An 18,162-nucleotide genomic window follows, 5' to 3' on the forward strand; every position below is an offset into this window, starting at 1 on the left:
CACAAAACAGTTTTCCATTGGAAAATGTGATTTTGTCAAAATCAAAATATTTCATGGGAATGTGCTGATTTCAACCAATCTGACACTTTCAAAATGATTTCTTTCAATTTTCTTGTTTCATACCAATAATGTTGCCATATTTCACTCGGATAATGTCAAAACATTTTGTTCTAATAGTGCTGAAACATTTTGCTTTGAGTTTATTGTTTCATGTATATTACATTACAATATTTCAGCATTATGGAAATGAAATCTTTCACAAGGTCGTTTTGAGGTTTTTGAATCAAAATATTTTGGAATTTCCATTTTGCTAAATATTTCAAGATTTCAACATTTCATCAACATTAGGGATGAAAACAAATTTTGAAATGTCAGAATTTCCTGTGGGATGGAAATTCTGTTTTCCTACGAGCAATTTATCACTACTGAAAACTCATAGCCACTCAGTAACATCATTTTTTACATTTTTCCCCTCTTCCTTCTAGCTAGGAATTTGCCCTTGGTGCTAAAACATAACTCAGACACAGCACTCAACTATCAGAGGGGTAGCCGTGTTAGTCTGGATCTGTAAAAGCAGCAAACAGTCCTGTGGCACCTTATAGACTAACAGACGTTTTGGAGCATGAGCACTCAACTGCAATTCTCTTTGGTTTCCCCTGTAATCTGAAAAAGCAGAAAAAGCCAGAGTTCAGGAAAAGAGAACCAATTTGCTGCACTTTTGTTTTGTTTGTAGAGCTGCTGTTTTATCTCAACGGCAGTTATCCCACAATCACATTGTGTTTTTTTACAAGTTTTGCCTGAAAACAGCACAAGCACGGAAAATTCTATTTATAAGCCATATGACTTTAAATTGAAATGAGGTGAAAAACAGAATGAGTTTTGGATGCAGGGAGCTATGTATCTCATCAAATTCAATAAGACATTACTAGAGTTATTTTTATTGCCGTTATTATTTATTTGCTTAGCTTTTACAATTCTCCACGGTAGCAGCCAGATTCCATGTTAATAACACAAGAGATTTGCACTTATTCATAGGTCTGCTGATAGAGTGAAATCTACCCCTACCACCTTTGAAATCTTATACTTCATGATCCTTGCTACCTCTGGGAATGACGGCTGGGAAAAGAGCACAACCTTGCAAGTGCAGAAGAGAATGTAGTTTCACAAATGACAAATAATCCTCCATATCCACGGGTTTGCAGATATGCTCATGCAAGAAGGGACTCAAATCTTCATGGGGAATGTGTCCAGATAAGGCTGCTTTTGGCTTGGTATCTTCTCTTTAGCACACCTATAGCAGTGAGTTCAGTCTGGGGGGCTCCTTAGGACCAGTAAAATCTAATGACAAATTGGAGATAATTTAAACTGGGAGAATTCAGAGGGAAAACAATTAAAATAATGAGGAGTCTGGAGGAATAGACCGATGAGGATAAATCAAATATATTTGTTTCTTGGATTTGTGCTGACTATGAAGAAATGTGAAGTTCAAGAGAATAAAATCCCAGTTAAAGGATTTTACTCATATTAAATTCAAAAGGAGCTGGAGGAAAGACTCTTCAAACTCCCCACCCTCCCCACACAAGGAAGCAAAGCCACCAGTACAAACTGACCATGTCCAGCAACTGTTGGGCTGGAGTGGGCAGTGGACATGTTCCACTACATCCCTCCTACTCCTATGTTTATTTTGGTTATGCATGGACCAAATGGCTTTGTTTATGGTACTTTAGGCTCTACTGTGCCTGTTTAAGTGGAGCCAGGATTGGTTCCCAAGGAAGCAGAAGGGTTATTTAGGGTGGAACCATGGGTATGAATGAGATGAAGTTATAAATGGGAAAATGTATGCTGAATATTAGGAAAAGCTTCTTGATGATGAGATTGATTCACTTGTGGAGCAGTCTCCCAAAGGAAGGTATCAGAGGGGTAGCCGTGTTAGTCTGGATCTGTAAAAGCAGCAAAGAATCCTGTGGCACCTTATAGACTAACAGAAGTTTTGGAGCATGAGCTTTTGTGGGTGAATACCCACTTTGTTGGATGCAAGTGGAAGTGATTGAAGTGATTGAAGCCACATTACTCAGGACACCAATAACTAGACTTTTTCAAAGAACCAACTTCATGTTTTCTCCTTTGAGGCCCGGCATGCTCAGGAAGAGCTCCCCTAAACACATGCAAAGCTCCCTCACTGTCCTGTTTCAAGGCCTTTAAATTTTTTCCTATGCTGTAATGCCTACAAAAAAACCTGATATTGATTAGACAGTTGGTAGACTGAGACCATTGCCTAACAGGCTAACCAGTATTATCTTATTGTTTCCTAGTGATCCCCCATCTGACTGTTGTATCCCCCTTCATTTCTTTTACTTTGACTGTAAGGAAGGGATCATCTTTTTGTTCTCTGTTTGTACAGCGCCTAGCACCATGGAGGTCCTGGTCCACGACTGGAGCTCTTAGACACTATCACAATATAAACAACAATAATCATAGTAGGTTGGTCAAAGTAGTAGGAAATATAGGTGGGGAGCAATACTGCATTGAGAAACGGTAGAAAAGACTATTAGGCCACCTCTGTCCCTAATTTCTGTGATTCTAACGCTGATTTCTCATGCTTTCCCTTTCAATAGGAGGCAACAAGTACATGGAATTATGTGTTAGTCTATAGGATGTAGAATTTGTAGTTTGAAAGGACCTGGTAGGTAATCCTATCTCCAGCCTGCTGTTCTGCAATACGCACAATTGCCCCTGTTGACTGCGGCTAATGTAATTGCTGAAAGGAACAAAACAGAAAAGCCTGGATTAATTATACATTTCTCTCACCTCCAAGTTTTCCCTTTTATATCTAAAGTCTATCTACTGCTCCACACTTCTGAGTGAGAATGATGTTTAATGCACTATCTGGGATGGTGACATTCTCATAAATATCATAAGGTACCCAGAAACGAGGTAATCACTCCTATGCAAACAAACAAAGTAAGGCCATTTATGCAATGCTTTTATCCACCTGATGAAGTCTTTGTAGTATATGCTCTCAGGTTGAGTACATCCCCTGTTTAGAGGCTAACAGAACTGAACATCCGAGAGTCTCTTCACTGAATATTTCCTCTGTTTAGATGCGAGCAGAATAGAAAGCCTTAGGTTTCTGGGCTTACTTAGAGTGGAAGAGAAATGGGCTGAGATTTGTTTTCACCTGCCAGTCTTAAATTAGATCTATGACTAAATGGCTCCAGCTCTAAAATAATAAACAAACAAACAAATAAAAGAGCTAATATTTTTATTATTGATAATTAAAGGAACTCCTGTCAGAAGAAATCAAATTAGCCAGATCTGCATTTCCTTCCATGAATAAAGAGAAAATGGTATATTTATAAATGTATCTATATTTCTACTGTCAATACATTTTTTGTGCATCTGCTCAAAGTTTAAATATTTGACGCTTGTTTTCTCTCATTACTGTATATTTTTCTGTGTTGGAGTAAAGGGATTCTTTAGTACTGTGGACTGGGTAAATAATACATTCTTTATTCATGAAGAATGTTTCAGGAAAGTAAAAAAATAAAATAAAATAAAATAAAATAAAATAATGAAATTAAAGGGCATCTTACCTCTGGTCATCACAATTCCTGCAAGGGTTTTGTGGCGTGCGTGCATGGAAGTGAAATTGTCTGTCAACTCTTGAAACTTCTGTGTAACCATTTGATATATGGAATCAGCAAACTCCTGAAAGACACAATCAGAAGGAATCTTTCACTTTCTTTGATTGAAGCACTTGGGTGTGTCTGGAGATTAATAACCAGCCTTCTGCCTTTGAGATTGCCCTTTTAGAATTAAGCTCCACCTACCTCAGCGAAAAGGTAAAAAGAATGATCCCCTAGGACAGTGGTTCTCAGCCAGGGGACCGGAGCTCTCGGGGGGCCACAAGCAGGCTTCAGGGTGTCCGCCAAATAGGGCCAGCATTAGACTGACTGGGGCCCAGGGCAGAAAGCCGAAGTTCCGCCACTCCAAGCCCTGCCACCTGAGGCTGAAGCCCAGGGCCTGAACCTCATAACTAGGGGTTCAAGTCAAAGCCTGAGTAATGTAGCTTTATGGAGGCCCCCTGTGGCATGGGGCCCCAGCAACTGCCCTGTTTGCTACCCCCTAATTCTGGCCTTGGCTTTTATATGCAGAAAACCAGTTGTGGCACAGGTGGGCCGTGGAGTTTTTATAGCATGTTGAGAGGGCCTCAGAAAGAAAAAGGTTGAGAACCCCTGCCCTAGGAGATTATCAATATCATAAATGACTACTAGCTGCCTCTAAGGGTACACCTGCACTGCAACAAAAGACATACAGCATGGTCGAGGTTGGCCCAGGTCAGCTGACTTGGGCTCACAGGGGTCTGGCTGAGGGGTTAAAAATTGCAGTGTAGATGTTTGGTCTCAGGCTGGAGCCTGGACTCTGAAACCCCATGAGGGGAGTGAGCTTTAGAACCTGGGCTTGGGGATGTCTACACTGCTATTTTTAGCCCTGCAGCCTGAGCCGTATGAGCCGAAGTCAATTGACCTGAGCTCAGAGTCTTGATGCGACGGGTGTTTTTATTGCAGTGTTGACATATCCTGAGAAGGTCCATGTTCGGAGCTGACTCAAAGCCCACTGAATCAATAGGAAGCCTCACTTTGACTAGGCTTGGAATCAAATCCTTAGCACTCAAGAAAAAGACCTAGAATTTGACAAATTTTGTTTCTTGTAATTGGCCCAGGGCTAGTTCATAGAAAAATGTACCAGTCTTGAAAGCATTTTACTTGTCCGAAAAAGTTTTTCTTTTCCCTGGCAAATCATTTAACAGTGGGCTGAACAGTGGAGCAGTCACCTAATTTTCAAAGTGATTTTTTTCTGTATTTTTGTTGTTCATGAATGTTAATTTAGCAAAGCTTTCAAGCGCTTCACAAAATGTAAAGAAAAGTTACTTTGTCCCTTGGTTGGGTCCTAGCCAAGCAAAGTCTGAGATGCCCTTTGAGTTCTGTGTTGCATCTGAGAGGCCACAAGAAGCTCCTTTTTCCACATTTAAGAAGAGCCTTTAATGGCCCAGTGAAACTAAGAGAACAGAAGTGATGACTTCGGGGTTATCGCCAACTCTTTTAGAAACGTATCCTAAGATTTTTAATGTCCACGTAGATAGCCACTAGAAACAGCCAGAGGGACCTCTTCTTATGTTTCACACAAAGGATGGTACCTGCAAAAGAGCAGTAACCCCTGCCCTGCAGCACTGTGTTGGTATGGGCTACACTGGGCAGCAGCGGGGCTTGCCCCTGAGATGTGCTAAGCACCACTGCCACACTGAAATCAATAGGCAGTGAGAGGAGGGTGTTCAGCCTTTCTCAGGATCGGTTCCTACTCTGTTCAGTGCTCCAAGCCACATTAAGAGTTCCAGTCTGAATAATCTGAGAGAGTTTCACCCACAACCACAGAGAGGGGGCTACTGAAAATAGATCAGAACCAGTGGTGGGCAACCTGTGGCTGGGAACGGCGAACCATGGCCACTGGGAGCGGCTGGCGGCCGTGCGGGCAGACGGTCAATGTACACAAACTGTTTTGTGGCCCATCAGCAGATTACACTGATCTTCTTATCTGAAGCACTGTACAGGTCAGCCCTGTTAATTGGCTGCTCTGATTAGGTGCCTAAGTTTTTCTCAGCAACAAACAACAACAAAAACTCTTTCAATTGGCAACTTCTGTTTACAAGACTCAAGCTTAGAATTGCGCTCTGGCTTCAGATCTCTTGGAGTCTCATTGGCATCATGCAATCACTGAGCAATCTGGTCGATTTAGAAGAGTCTTCATGAACACTGTCCTGATTAAGGGGCAGTTATTGCCATTCACTGTTATTGGGCTAAACTGCATCTCTGGGAAAAGTCCAAATAAAACAGACTTTCCGGTCAAAAACTGGGCATCTAGCAACCCTAGTCCCTGATGTGGTTGGTCTCTAGGCACTACCAAAGTATAAGTATTAAACAGTAATAAAAACTATAGATATCATTAATACAGCTGTGATGCTCAGTGCATCAAAAATCAGCACATTCAAAGATTTAGTCATGTACCCATATACCTTAGTTAATTAACTAGGGACCTATGTGCCTAATTCACTTGGAATGTGGTCAGCATGTCAGGGTTAACATTCTACACTGCAATGACATAGTGTGATTGAAGTTTGTGTAGACATACCTGAGCTAGCTTTATTCGACCTAGCTTGGGTACTGGAGCACTGAAGCTGCGGCAACACAGGCTTCAGTGCAGCCTGTCCAAGCCCACCTTGAACCTCGTAATTATACATGGGCCTGGCTTGCGTTGAAGCCCTGGCTGCTGCAGCTTCACTCTTCTGGTATCCGAGCTAGCAAGTTCAAAGCTAGTTTGGGAATGTCTACACAATCGTACCATGTGACTGCAGTGTAGGGGTATCCTCAGTGGCCCTCATTCTAGTGGAGCATGGGATTTCAAGCAGGGGCACTGGAATAGGGGGCCATACCACCCACCACTTTTTACCGGCTGTAAGGGTGAGCAACTGGATGGAAGTGGTAGGGTCTTCTGGGGAAGAGGCGGTGTGGGAGCAGGGCCTCAGGGAGAAGGGGTGAGGGTGGGGGCTTTGGGAGAAGGGATAATGCCAGGGAGGGGTCTTGGAGGAATGGGTAGTGTGAGGGTGGAGGCTCGGAGAGGAAGGGCAGAGCGGGGACAGGAGCTTGGGGGGCAGGGGTAGCACTGCAGGGAGAAGGGGTGGCTTGCGGGGTGGGGCCACCATTCAGGAGCTGGTGGCCCCCTCACTTTTTGGGACCTTCCGCCACTCCTGATTGCAGATGTTCCTGATTTCTACATCCTACTTTCTGTGTAACTCTCATTTGGTTTCTTCTCTTGTCCATCTCTTAATATCCCTGTCTATAAAATGGCTGATAATAATGCTTAATAATCTCAGGTGACTGTTGCGAGCATTAAAGGGGAAATATTTGAGAAGTATTTTGAAGGTGATATAAGTGCTAAGAATTGTCTGCAAACATGCCATGGAATGTTTGCAGAGTAATAGACAGGATCTTGTCACATTCTCAGCTTAATGTTAGCCAAAAGATCATCAGTACTGATATATATATAAACACACATATATTTAGGCACCTGACACTTCAGACTAGTGACAGGAAATCTGAACTCTGAGCTATTTTAGTTCTGTGAAGAAGTGAAGCAGTGCTACGTGGATGCATGTTAATAATAAAATAACTCATATTGTTAGTAATAACTCTGGTGCACATGAACACCCTTAAAGTCTGCAAATCTAAGTAGCATCTGCTGAGTAAACTATTTGGGATGGAACCCAGTGTCACTTGTAGGGTGACCAGATGTCCCGATTTTATAGGGACAGTCCCGATTTTTGGGTCTTTTTCTTATATAGGTTCCTATTACCCCCATCCCCATCCTGATTTTTCACACTTGCTATCTGGTCACCCTAGTCACTTGAGCAAAAGTTAAAAGGTGGTTAGACACTTGACTTCCATTGAAAGTCAATGGGAGCAGTGAGCCTAACTCACTTTTGTGCTTTGGAAAATCTCTACCATAATAATAATCAGCCTGTCTAGCTTAAAAAAGGAGATTGAGAGCTGACTTTATTACAGTGTATAAGTAAGTACCTTCATGAGGAGAAAATAGGGACTAGCAAAGGGCTCTTTAATCAAACAGAGAAAAGCATAACAAGAACCAATGGCTGGAAGCTGAAACTAGACAAATTCAAATGAGAAATTAGGTATGAATTTTTAACAGTGAGGGTGATAAACCACCTAATAAACTACCAGGGAAACTGGTGGATTCTCCATCTCGTTCTGTATTGAAATCAAAATTGGATGCCTTTCTGGAAGATGTGCTTTAGTCAGACCTGAGTTATTGGGCTCAATATTGGAGTAACTGGATGAAATGTAATGGCTTGTGATATATACGAGGTCAGAATAGATGATCTAATGATCCCTTCTGGTCGTACACACTATCAATCTATGAATTATAATAATACTTGGCACTTATGAATATTAACATTAGTACCTTTATTAAAGTATCCCCAAACACTAAATATTCATACGTGTATTAAGACTCACTGCAAATCTGTAATATAAATACAATTGTAACCATTTTACAGATGGGTGAACAAAGGCACAGAAAGGATAAATGATGGGCCCAAGAGCATCAGTCTCAGAGCTTGGAGGAGCACCCAGTTGCCCTGAACTCCAGTTCTCTATGGTGACCACTCTAATACTGCCTGGTTTTCATGATGTAAAACTCTGTTTCTGATCTTTTTTTCCATATTTAAAAAAACAATAAGCCATATAGGAAAATAAAAATATGCACCCAGATTGCTATGGTTGGGTTCACATAGGGTGGACTGCAAATCTGATCAGCTTCATTTAGAATTTTTTAAAAAGGGAATGTCTCAGTGAAACAATCTGCACCATCATCTTAAAAAGACTCAAATCATCCATTTAATCTCCCACAGTATTACAGACCAATCCTTGTCTGCATTTCCACAGTGCCCTCCATATAAGCATCCCAAGGCATTTTGTGCTCATTAAGAGTTAATTAGCTTAGAGGCACATGCAATTCCTAAAAGACTCATTTTAAAAATGCTCAAAAGAACAAATAACTTTTAACTTTGGATTTAGAAATCCCAGAACTCGGAACGTTCTTTACCTCATTTGGCAGTGGATTCTAAAGCCAGGGGGCAAAGAGAATCAGTAAAGGCAAAAGAATGGCATGACTTCATATAACATTCAGGGACAATAAGGAATTTAGCATTCACTGATCTCAAAGAGTGACCAGGGACTTTAAAGAATAGGAAATCCATTAAATGTGAAGCCTCTTAGCTAAGATAAGTCAGGAGAGTATTTTTGTTTGGGAATAAATTGCTGAACAGGATGCCAGTAAAATTAATGCAATGTAGAAGTGATGGAGTGACATACGCCAGTCCTTGTAAAATACAGTAAGAGTCAGAAACATCAGGCAGGAGTGCAAGACCTAATCTAAAAGGCAATCGAAGAGCTACAGTATAATGCTAATACTTGTCACTTATATAGAAATTTTCATCTGCAGATCTCAAAAGACTTCACATGGGTGGATAAGCAACATGATCTCTATTTGTGCAGATGGGGAAAATGAGGTATACAGAGATTAAGGGGTCAGTCCTGCTGAATGCCCTCCTGTTCCTATTTACTCCAATGAGAACTAAGTGTATGTAATACATTACAAGAGTACTCAGTACCTTGCAGGACTGAGCCCAGGTCCACACAGTGACTTTGTAGCAGAGCTGGGAATAGAACACAATCCTGATTCCCAGTCCTAGAATGTGTGGTCTCCCACTCTTACAACATACTGAAATATAAACTACCATAACAGCATCATTGGCCTGATCTATCAAGTCAACTGGAGCCTTTACATTGACTTCAGTGGCATTATGTCAGGCCCCACATTAGGTTTGAATCTTTCCATTAAAACAAAACGAACAAACAAAAACCAACCCCAAACTGTGGATTTAATAAACAGTGGATGAACATTGTGGAAGTAAGTGCTGTACAGACTTATCCCCTCCAGCTCACAGACATCCGTGGTATTCCAGCCAATAAACTTTCTTGGTCATGGCTTTACAATTAAACAACAGTCCTAAATTACTAACAGGTATATAGCTAGGTAACTTGCCAATGGTGTAAAAGCCAAGAAATTCTAAGTATCAAAGGATAACTTGAGCCTGGCGACAATTCCATCACCAAGATTCTTAGGAATATTGGCAAGGAAAAGTTGGCTGCTATCAAAAGAGTTTTAAAATCAAGCACACCGAGAGGCGGGGCCTGGGGGCCAGTCTTTGACATTTCTGCTTTTGGAAACGCATCTGTGAGAAACTCTATATTTGGTGACACCCATGGTTACAGTTGCCATGTATCAGGACTGAAAACAAGAGTCCCCTTCTTGATTAAATGAAAGAGCAGAATAGATCTTGGCATCTCCGTATGACAATCACACAGCTGGTGAAAAAGGCAGGCCATAAGGAAGATACAGAAACTTAAGAAAATAGAAATATTCATTGTGAACTATACAGCCAGCAAGACAGCATGTAGTTGAACTAAAAGTGTAATGGCATAAATCTTGGGGGGGAGAGGGGACTATTGACATTCAGTGCTTTGAAAATCCACAAGAATGCACAGTTATTGATACAGGGTCCAATTCCTGAAGGACACTATGTATAGGTGAATGTAGGTGAATGAAGGGCACTAGGTATAGGTGTATCTAGGGGTATGAAGGGCACTATGTATAGCACTTATAGCTAGGAGATGAGCTTTTCTACAGACTTTGCGCTTCATCCAAAATCCACTGAAGTCAGTGGACAGAACACACGTCAGCGGGCTTTACTTTAGGTCCTGTGTGCTAGGATGCAGATTTAGCCAAGTGCTTATGCATGTGTTCAACTTTCAACCTTTGAAGTCAGTGGGATTTAAGACCACGCTTTGCTGAATCAGGACTCAGATTCTGTCACATGTACACTGCGTAATACCTTACTCACTGAGCAGTCCCACTGAAATCAACAAAGTAAGGTATTACTCCCACTGACAAAGGGCGACAGAATCTGGCTCTCTAGCAGAATGAACCTTTAATTCACCAAATTCTTTAAACTCCCATACTAGGTTTCAGAACACATTTTTTTGGGCTCTCTGCTTTTTAAATCACAGCTTCCATATGTTCCATAGTTTGATTTTTCTACATGAACAGAAAATTTAAGCCAGAAACAAGCTTCAGCATCAAAACCTTGCTTGCATTAGTCAATGAGCCGAGTGATGTGTGTAAGGCAAACTAGATCTGCCAAACTCTGCTGTCAGTTACACTTACCCACCAGCACTGAAATCAATGGAGGTTGCATATGTGTAATTGATGGCAGAAATAAGCCTTCAGTTAGGTGCCTAGTTTAAAAAAAAAAAAAAAGAATACAGATAATTCTGAATCTGTAGCTGCAAAAGTATACTCTAAAATGGAACACTGGATTTAAAGAGCTCTTTGTTACTGTACATAAATAAGGTGTAAAATAAATGTCACTCCTTTTCAAGCTGAATTGTGTCATCTGTACCCTTCTGTAACTCCTGATTGCAATATCAAATTACCAGCATTCTTTGCAGAGAAAACCAAACTTTAGATCATAACATTACAAAACCGAAAACTTTTATTCATTTCTCAGCACTAATATTCCAAATGGTATAAATAATTAAATGTGTTCAAGTTTGCAGGGGCAGTCTTCAGGGTAAAACTGACATTCAACAGGAGTGGTAAGGATATTAAAATCAATAGATTATAAAGGAGAAAGCCTTTCGTAAATATTTTCTATTGAAATCCTGTCTTTGGGTTTATAGGGTTGAAATATCAGAAAGGTTAGATTTGCATATGGGTGGGATGAAATATTCTACTAAACAGATATCACAAAGGGCTCTGTTACTCCTGTCTCCCAAGTATTCTATTTTGCAGTAAATTACTGACATTTGGGGGTAAATGTTGAGCACGGGGAATGGGGAATTAGGTTCACAACCTCCTTCACTGATAACAGAAGCTGCAGAAAATGTACCCTCTTTGAAAGTAGGAATCAGTATTTTTCTTCGTGAATCCAATAGAAGAAAAAACTGGCGCAGAGGATTTGAATTATAAAGAGATACCTTTCTAAAGTATCTGACATTAAATCATACATCTCATCATCCCTTTGTGGAACAGGGGTAAATGGCAGACAAAGTGGTCAGGGTATGTAGCAAATAGCTACCCAGCACACTTTGGTTTGAGCTTGGAAATAACTTTTCCATAGCTGACTGGAAATTTATCTCCTAACACCAGTATCCTTGAGCCAATTAATTAGTCAGCTTCTTTCCATGGACTATATCACCTGGAAGATGCAGGTCTGAGAAGAAAAGATGGTAAAGGGTCATAGGCTGCTTTCCATCCTTGTCTTCTGGCATGAGTGGAAATTCTATGTGCAGGTGGAAGGGCACTCAGATACTTTGATGATAGAAACCAAAGAAATAGATAGATAAAAAGACAGCCAGGCTATAAGGAAGGTGGTTTGAGTGGTAGGGCAGTAGACTGAGGACTCAAGAGATTGGGGTTCAATACTGAGCCTAATCACATTTCCTTTGTGACACTGATTTAATTTACCTCAGTTCCCCTTATGTAAAATAGGGATATTCCCTTGCTTCCCTTCATAACTCTGCCCTTCTTTAACATGCAGAGGCATTTATACAGTACTACTGAAGGGACAGGACACTGCCAGGGAGCGCATTGTGATTCTTTCCTGGAGATGTGCAATGACTATTTCTGTCTGATCATAACTGCTATATGGTATCGATCATTATATCTGGCTTTGGTTTATCCCTCAGGGACCAGAGGAGAGGGACTTTATTTTATCTCACATGGACATTATTTTATTTTGTCCGAATATATATTTTCATTTCAGCTGAACACATCCAGTGTACATCCCAACTCAGGAGAGTCTATTTAATCATATTTATTAGAGTGAGCTGTGCACATATGCAACCTGTTACATATCCCTGCATTGTACTTCTAACCAAAGCTTTAATAAAAAATAATGTATTTTTAAATTGAACACCCTCAAGTTTCTCAGACCAAAATTGATAAAAAAGATGAGCTGCTTTCATTGATTTGCCCAGAAGAATCCCTACAGCAAGAAAAACTGTTCAGTAGACCTATTATGAGTGTTTTAACTATATATGTGGTGCAGCTCTCATGGTAAATTGCATATTTCTGCAATCATCAAACAAACTGTATTTGTTCTGCACATGTGAGGCATTGATCTATTCATCTGACCTCTGCTGTCTCAGCTAACTGTGCTGGGACTAGGCAAAAAATTCTTGCTCGCAAAGCAGTTCTTATTTGGACAATCTTTCCTCTCCTGCTAAGGAGCTATTACCCTGCTTGTTCCTCAGTCCCTTCCAGGGCAGAGATATTTCCACATAAACTAATCTAGTCTATTTATTTTTATATCATTAGTGATTATTTGTTAAGCATCAACAATGTGCTTGGTGCTGGATGAAACTCTAGGATCAAGAGAGTCCCTGCACTGCAGAGTTTACAGTTAAATACAAGACTGACAAACATTGGAAGACCCAGAGGAAGGAGTCACTTTAGTAAATTCCTACTACGACTACTTTAATTTGTGGGCTTTACAGAAAAAATAGGGCTTTATGGGGGAAGAAGATGGGAAGCTGACTCCCTGTGGTTGGGAGGTCATTCCATGCAGGAAGATATGGATGGAAAAGATACAAAGATGGGAGTGGGAGAAGGAAATGAGAGGAGTGTTGAGGACCCTTTTCCTGTGAACCTTTGGAACCTGACTCTTCACCTGGTCCAAACTATGGTTTGCTATTTACTTGTAAAACCCCCTGAAGTCAATAGGAGGCTTTCCACTGAATTCACTGACTCTTGGATGAGACTCTTTGAATGGGCATATGGCTGTAAACTGTACCTGAAAAAGCAATCTGTCCAACTTCTAGAAGAAGTTCATATCCACTGTGTGCTTCCTGAAGGTCATTAGCAGCCACAGTGAACCTTAAGAATTTGCTGATTCCTGACAAGCCTGGTCTTACTAGTTTGTCCATCTCAAGCTTGGTTCTTTGCACCACAGCTCACTAAAATCCTTTGAAAAGCCGCCTTTAAAATCTCACCTACAAACCTTTTGTTTGCAGCTGGTAGAATGTGGCAAAAAAGCACTAGGAGAATGTTTGCAGACTCTGTCTTAAGAATGATTTTCATGAACTTCAAACTGTAGGGAAAATTATCTGCTTGGCAGAGACCACTCATGTCAAATTTGAAGTAGGAATAATTTTAATTGAGGTATTTGGAGTAGGAGGGGAAATTTGGAAACTAAGATTCAACTGTAACTATGATGAGATTGCTGCTGTAATACATTAGTTTTTTAATTTTATATAAACACACACATATCAGGTGAGTATAGATGTACTTCAGTAAATGTGATTATCCAAAGATGCTGTTGATGAACATCTAAAAGGAAACATATACAGCAAGAATGGGAAGTACAAAGACCAAACAGGAATTTAGTTTAAGAGTTCAGTAAATAAACTATGCTGTTTCTGAAAAATATCCCCCTGACTACACTACATCAATCAGACTTAATATGTATCTTTTATTTGTTTCATATACCTCTGGACTGGCTGAAAAAAATGGAACCCATACCAATGAGAATATTAACAAAATATATTGTCAAATCCAAAATTCCCACCTCTTCCAAAAACTACTGTTTGCTATTTACTTGTAAAACATTTTGCATCTAGGTTTAATTGGAATCTTTAAATTCACATTAGAGCATTAATGCTAGGATGCTAATGGATGAGCCCCTCCATTTGAGATTGATCCATTACTGTTTGTATTCGGCTTGCTTTCAAAACGAGTACCATTTCAATAAATTTAGAGAAACAAGCTTCTCCACTGAAATAAGCAGTTGTTCCCTAAAGGAGACCAGCTTCTGCTAGTTCTGAGTACAGTTTTGCATGTATTGCTTAGGTAATGAAGAATGTCCATGCCAAGTTTGCAAAATCATTCTTAAAGTCAATACTGCACCTGCTAACAAATGCCAGAATGGAAGGTTGTGGGCTTTTTTTTCTTTTTTTAACTGATCCTTAACCCCAAAGCCTTTTTCTACAGGGACATATATAAGGTTGGCTGTAAATGCTGAATAATTCAAAACAATGAAGCAGTGTTCACTTCTCAACATTGTGACTGCTTTAGGACAAGCCTCAGGTGTCAAGCTGTTGTACCACTACCAATATTAAATTAGCTTGAATGAGTTTCCTTTAACTAGATAAAAGCTTTATAAAGCTACCAGCATTGGGGAATGGCTAACTCTGTAAAAAGCCTTTTATACTCTATAAAAATTAGATTTTAAATTCATATTACAAGCCCTATCTCTTTAATAAAGCCGATGCTTCATCCGAGAAATGTCCTTTCAGTTTTCCATTTCCTTGCTTTGTCTTTCTCACATGCACTAAAACATCCTTCGGAAATTAACAGTAGTATTATACCCTTGTCACAAACAATACTGTTGGCTGTTCAAGGTCTGCTCCAACACTAAAATCAGACTAGTTAGTGGCTCTTGGGTAAATTTTGAAGCAGTGTGAGAACAGTGTATTCTCAAATCCCATGAGCACTACTTTGAAAATCAAACCCCGTGTGTTCATGGTTCTCATTAAAAAGCTGTACTATTAAAAGCATTTCACATCACACATATGCTTTGTTACATATGGAAGGGTGGCAGACAGTGTCTAAAACAAATCTCATCTATTCTAAACTGCTGAACCCAGCAAGGGATCACACAATGCACCCTTCATAACTGCTACATGGCGAGACACACACTCCACTGAAAGGCAGTCATTATAAAGACACTGGATTTCTGTGTTTTCTAGTTATTAAGGTGCATGCTCTCATTTTGTGTAGTGATCTTAGAAATCCTCCTCTAGTCTTCTTAATGACCTCTTGCTTGATCTGGAGGGGTATTAAGGCAATTTACATTTCATGTTACCTCAGCTGTGGGCTTTTCTCCTTACAAACAAGATTATTTGCGGTGGTTTTGTGTTGTGAGCTATGCTAAAAGCTAGAGTCAGGGCCATTATTTCAACTGGGGCTATACTTGTTTGGCAGAGGAGAAATTCCCAAACACATGGTACTAAAATCCTATGGCATCTCATGGGGTGTGAAAGGTCTTTGTTTAAGTCACCAAGGGCAAAGTCCAGGCCTTCACTGATTTTGGGGCACATTAATGTACAAATCCTCAGCTAGTATAAATCCACATAGCTCTACTGAAGTTGATGGAGCTAAGTCTATTCACCCCAGTTGAAGATCTGACCCTAAAGCTGAAAAGGCAGCATTAATATGAGTCCATATTCTGATCTGCCTGCACCCCCATATGGAACTCTCTGCTCAGGTAATTTTGTCAGAAGCAGTCATAATCTCTGTATGGCAGATAAGGCCAAATCTGGGAGCACCTGCACTAAAATTTGATGATGTCTTCCCCTGGCACTAACCCTTGCCTCAGAAACCTGCTTCTGAGCACCAGCTCTGGGAGGTGATTGAGTATGAATTCTGTTGATCCTGGGATAACTCATAATGGGGCATAACAGCTATACCCCACTTGATGACCTTTTCTCATCTACTTACATGTATGTGGAAGTGGTGGACTGAATTTGGCCGTTAATAGTGCAATATCTACATTATATCTATCACAGCATTCCTAGTGAAAGTAGGACCCGTTGGATCTACATTAAGAGTGGGAGATTGCCATCCTAGCTACTGCAGATACTTGTCATAAGTGATTTAGGTCTGGCTCCACAAAGGAAGGTCAGTATTGTGACCAGGTGAGTGCTTGCCTCACGGGACTAAAAGTTACAAGGGAGGTACTACCACCTCTTCTTCTAGAGGTGGTCAGATTTTGAGTGGACCCAATCTGGGAGGTGACTTCTGAGAGCATCTACCAGATCAGGCCCTGCGGGTGAGACAGGTGGATGGACAAATATCTTCCTCTAGTTTATGGATTACTTTGGAGCTTAGGCACCCAGATGCCCAGAGTGAGGCAGCAGTGCAGATGCCCTAGGCAGCTAGGAAACTTGTACTGCAAAAAAATGTAAGCACTGGATGAGTTTAGGCACCTACAGTTGAGTGGGAGTTTTGTGGCTCACAGTGGAGTCTAAGACTGGAACTGACATGCCTAAGTATGTTATGAGATATGGGCCTTACCCACCGTAGCCACATTTTTGTAGTACAAAATTAAGGACTATAACTTCTTGGGAAGACAAAGACAAATAATAAATGAATAAACAAATAAAGCAATAGTAAAACATAATGCTTTGCATTTATAATGCACCTTTTAACTAGCCTCTCCAAATACATTAATTAAGCCTCAGAAGACCCCTGTGAGGTGGGTACAATACAATTACAGTATTTCCACATTACTGATGGGTAAACTGAGGCCCAGCGTGGTTGAGTAACTTGCCCAAACTGCAGTAAGTTAGTGGCAGAGCTGAAAATAGAACCCAGAAGTCCTGTAGTTTTGTGCTCTGATCACTAGATCCTAGGAGTTGATCAAAAAAATTGGAGGAAGAATTTTTTTCTTTAGATACACCTCTACCCCGATATAACGCTGTCCTCAGGAGTCAAAAAATCTTACCGTGTTATAGGTGAAACCATGTTATATTGAACTTGCTTTGATCTGCCAGAGTGCGCAACCCCCGCCGAGCACTGCTTTACTGTGTTATATCCGAATTTGTGTTATCAGGGGCAGCTCCAGGCACCAGTGCAGCAAGCGAATGCCTCGGGTGGCAAGCTGTGGTGGGTGGCCTGCCGGTTGCCGTGAGGGCAGCAGTCAGGCTGCCTTCAGCAGCGTTTCTGCAGGAGGTCCACTGGTTCTGTGGCTTCGCAGCAATTCAGTGGCGGGTACGCTGATGGTGCGGGACCAGTGGACCTCCTGCAGGCATGCCACTGAATCTGTGTTACTGGCGGACCTCCCGCAGGTGTGCTGCCAAAAGCCGCCTGACTGCTGTGCTTGGGGTGGCAAAATACATAGAGCCATCCCGCATTTTATATCGGGTCACGTTATATTGGACTAGAGGTGTATTAGTATATAAACTTGGCACCTTTCACCTGAGGATCTCTAATGTCACACTTCTAGGTTCCAATGTGCAGCCAATGTCCCATCAACATAACAGTCTCGCAAGATTTCAAATGGCACTAGTACAGAGGAAATTGAATTACCAGCAGATGCAGTGCTTAACATCTGGAATTTGGAAAACATAAGTTGTGTCATCGGTATGTGTTTTTAAGGCAATTGCTGGATGTTAGCACACTTACCAACTTGCACATAACCTAAAGGGCACGCCAATAATTTACAGCCAGTAACTTGCCATCTCCTGTTCTGCTCACAAGACACCTTGTTAAGGGATTATTTCTGACATACAGCCTTGCTCTACCTTTTCTTCAAACTACAAAACTACCCTGCAAAAAAGCTTTTTTACTTTCTTTCTTTTTTTTTTCTTTTTGAAGCAGACGTTGCTAAGCTACGTAACACTTTTTGACTCAAGAGCTGAACTCTCTGGAAAAAGTAGGAAAATGTGTTATGCTGATCAACCAGGG

The 18,162-nt window shown here is 40.8% G+C and overlaps 1 protein-coding gene across 3 annotated transcripts in view; it reads right to left on the reverse strand.

Moving 5' to 3' along the window:
* Positions 1-18,162, reverse strand: part of ADARB2 (adenosine deaminase RNA specific B2 (inactive)) — a 442,068-nt gene that overhangs the window by 88,059 nt on the left and 335,847 nt on the right. For all 3 annotated transcript variants that reach the window (XR_007772813.1, XM_050942241.1, XM_050942240.1), the window contains one exon: positions 3,594-3,708. Coding sequence is in view for 2 of the 3 variants with exons in the window: in XM_050942241.1 (XP_050798198.1) it covers positions 3,594-3,708 (115 nt within the window). In the remaining variant the exon portion in view is untranslated. The remainder of the gene's footprint in view (positions 1-3,593; positions 3,709-18,162) is intronic.

This window comes from Gopherus flavomarginatus, chromosome 2 (genome assembly GCF_025201925.1).
Source record: "Gopherus flavomarginatus isolate rGopFla2 chromosome 2, rGopFla2.mat.asm, whole genome shotgun sequence".
Lineage (NCBI taxonomy): Eukaryota > Metazoa > Chordata > Testudines > Testudinidae > Gopherus > Gopherus flavomarginatus.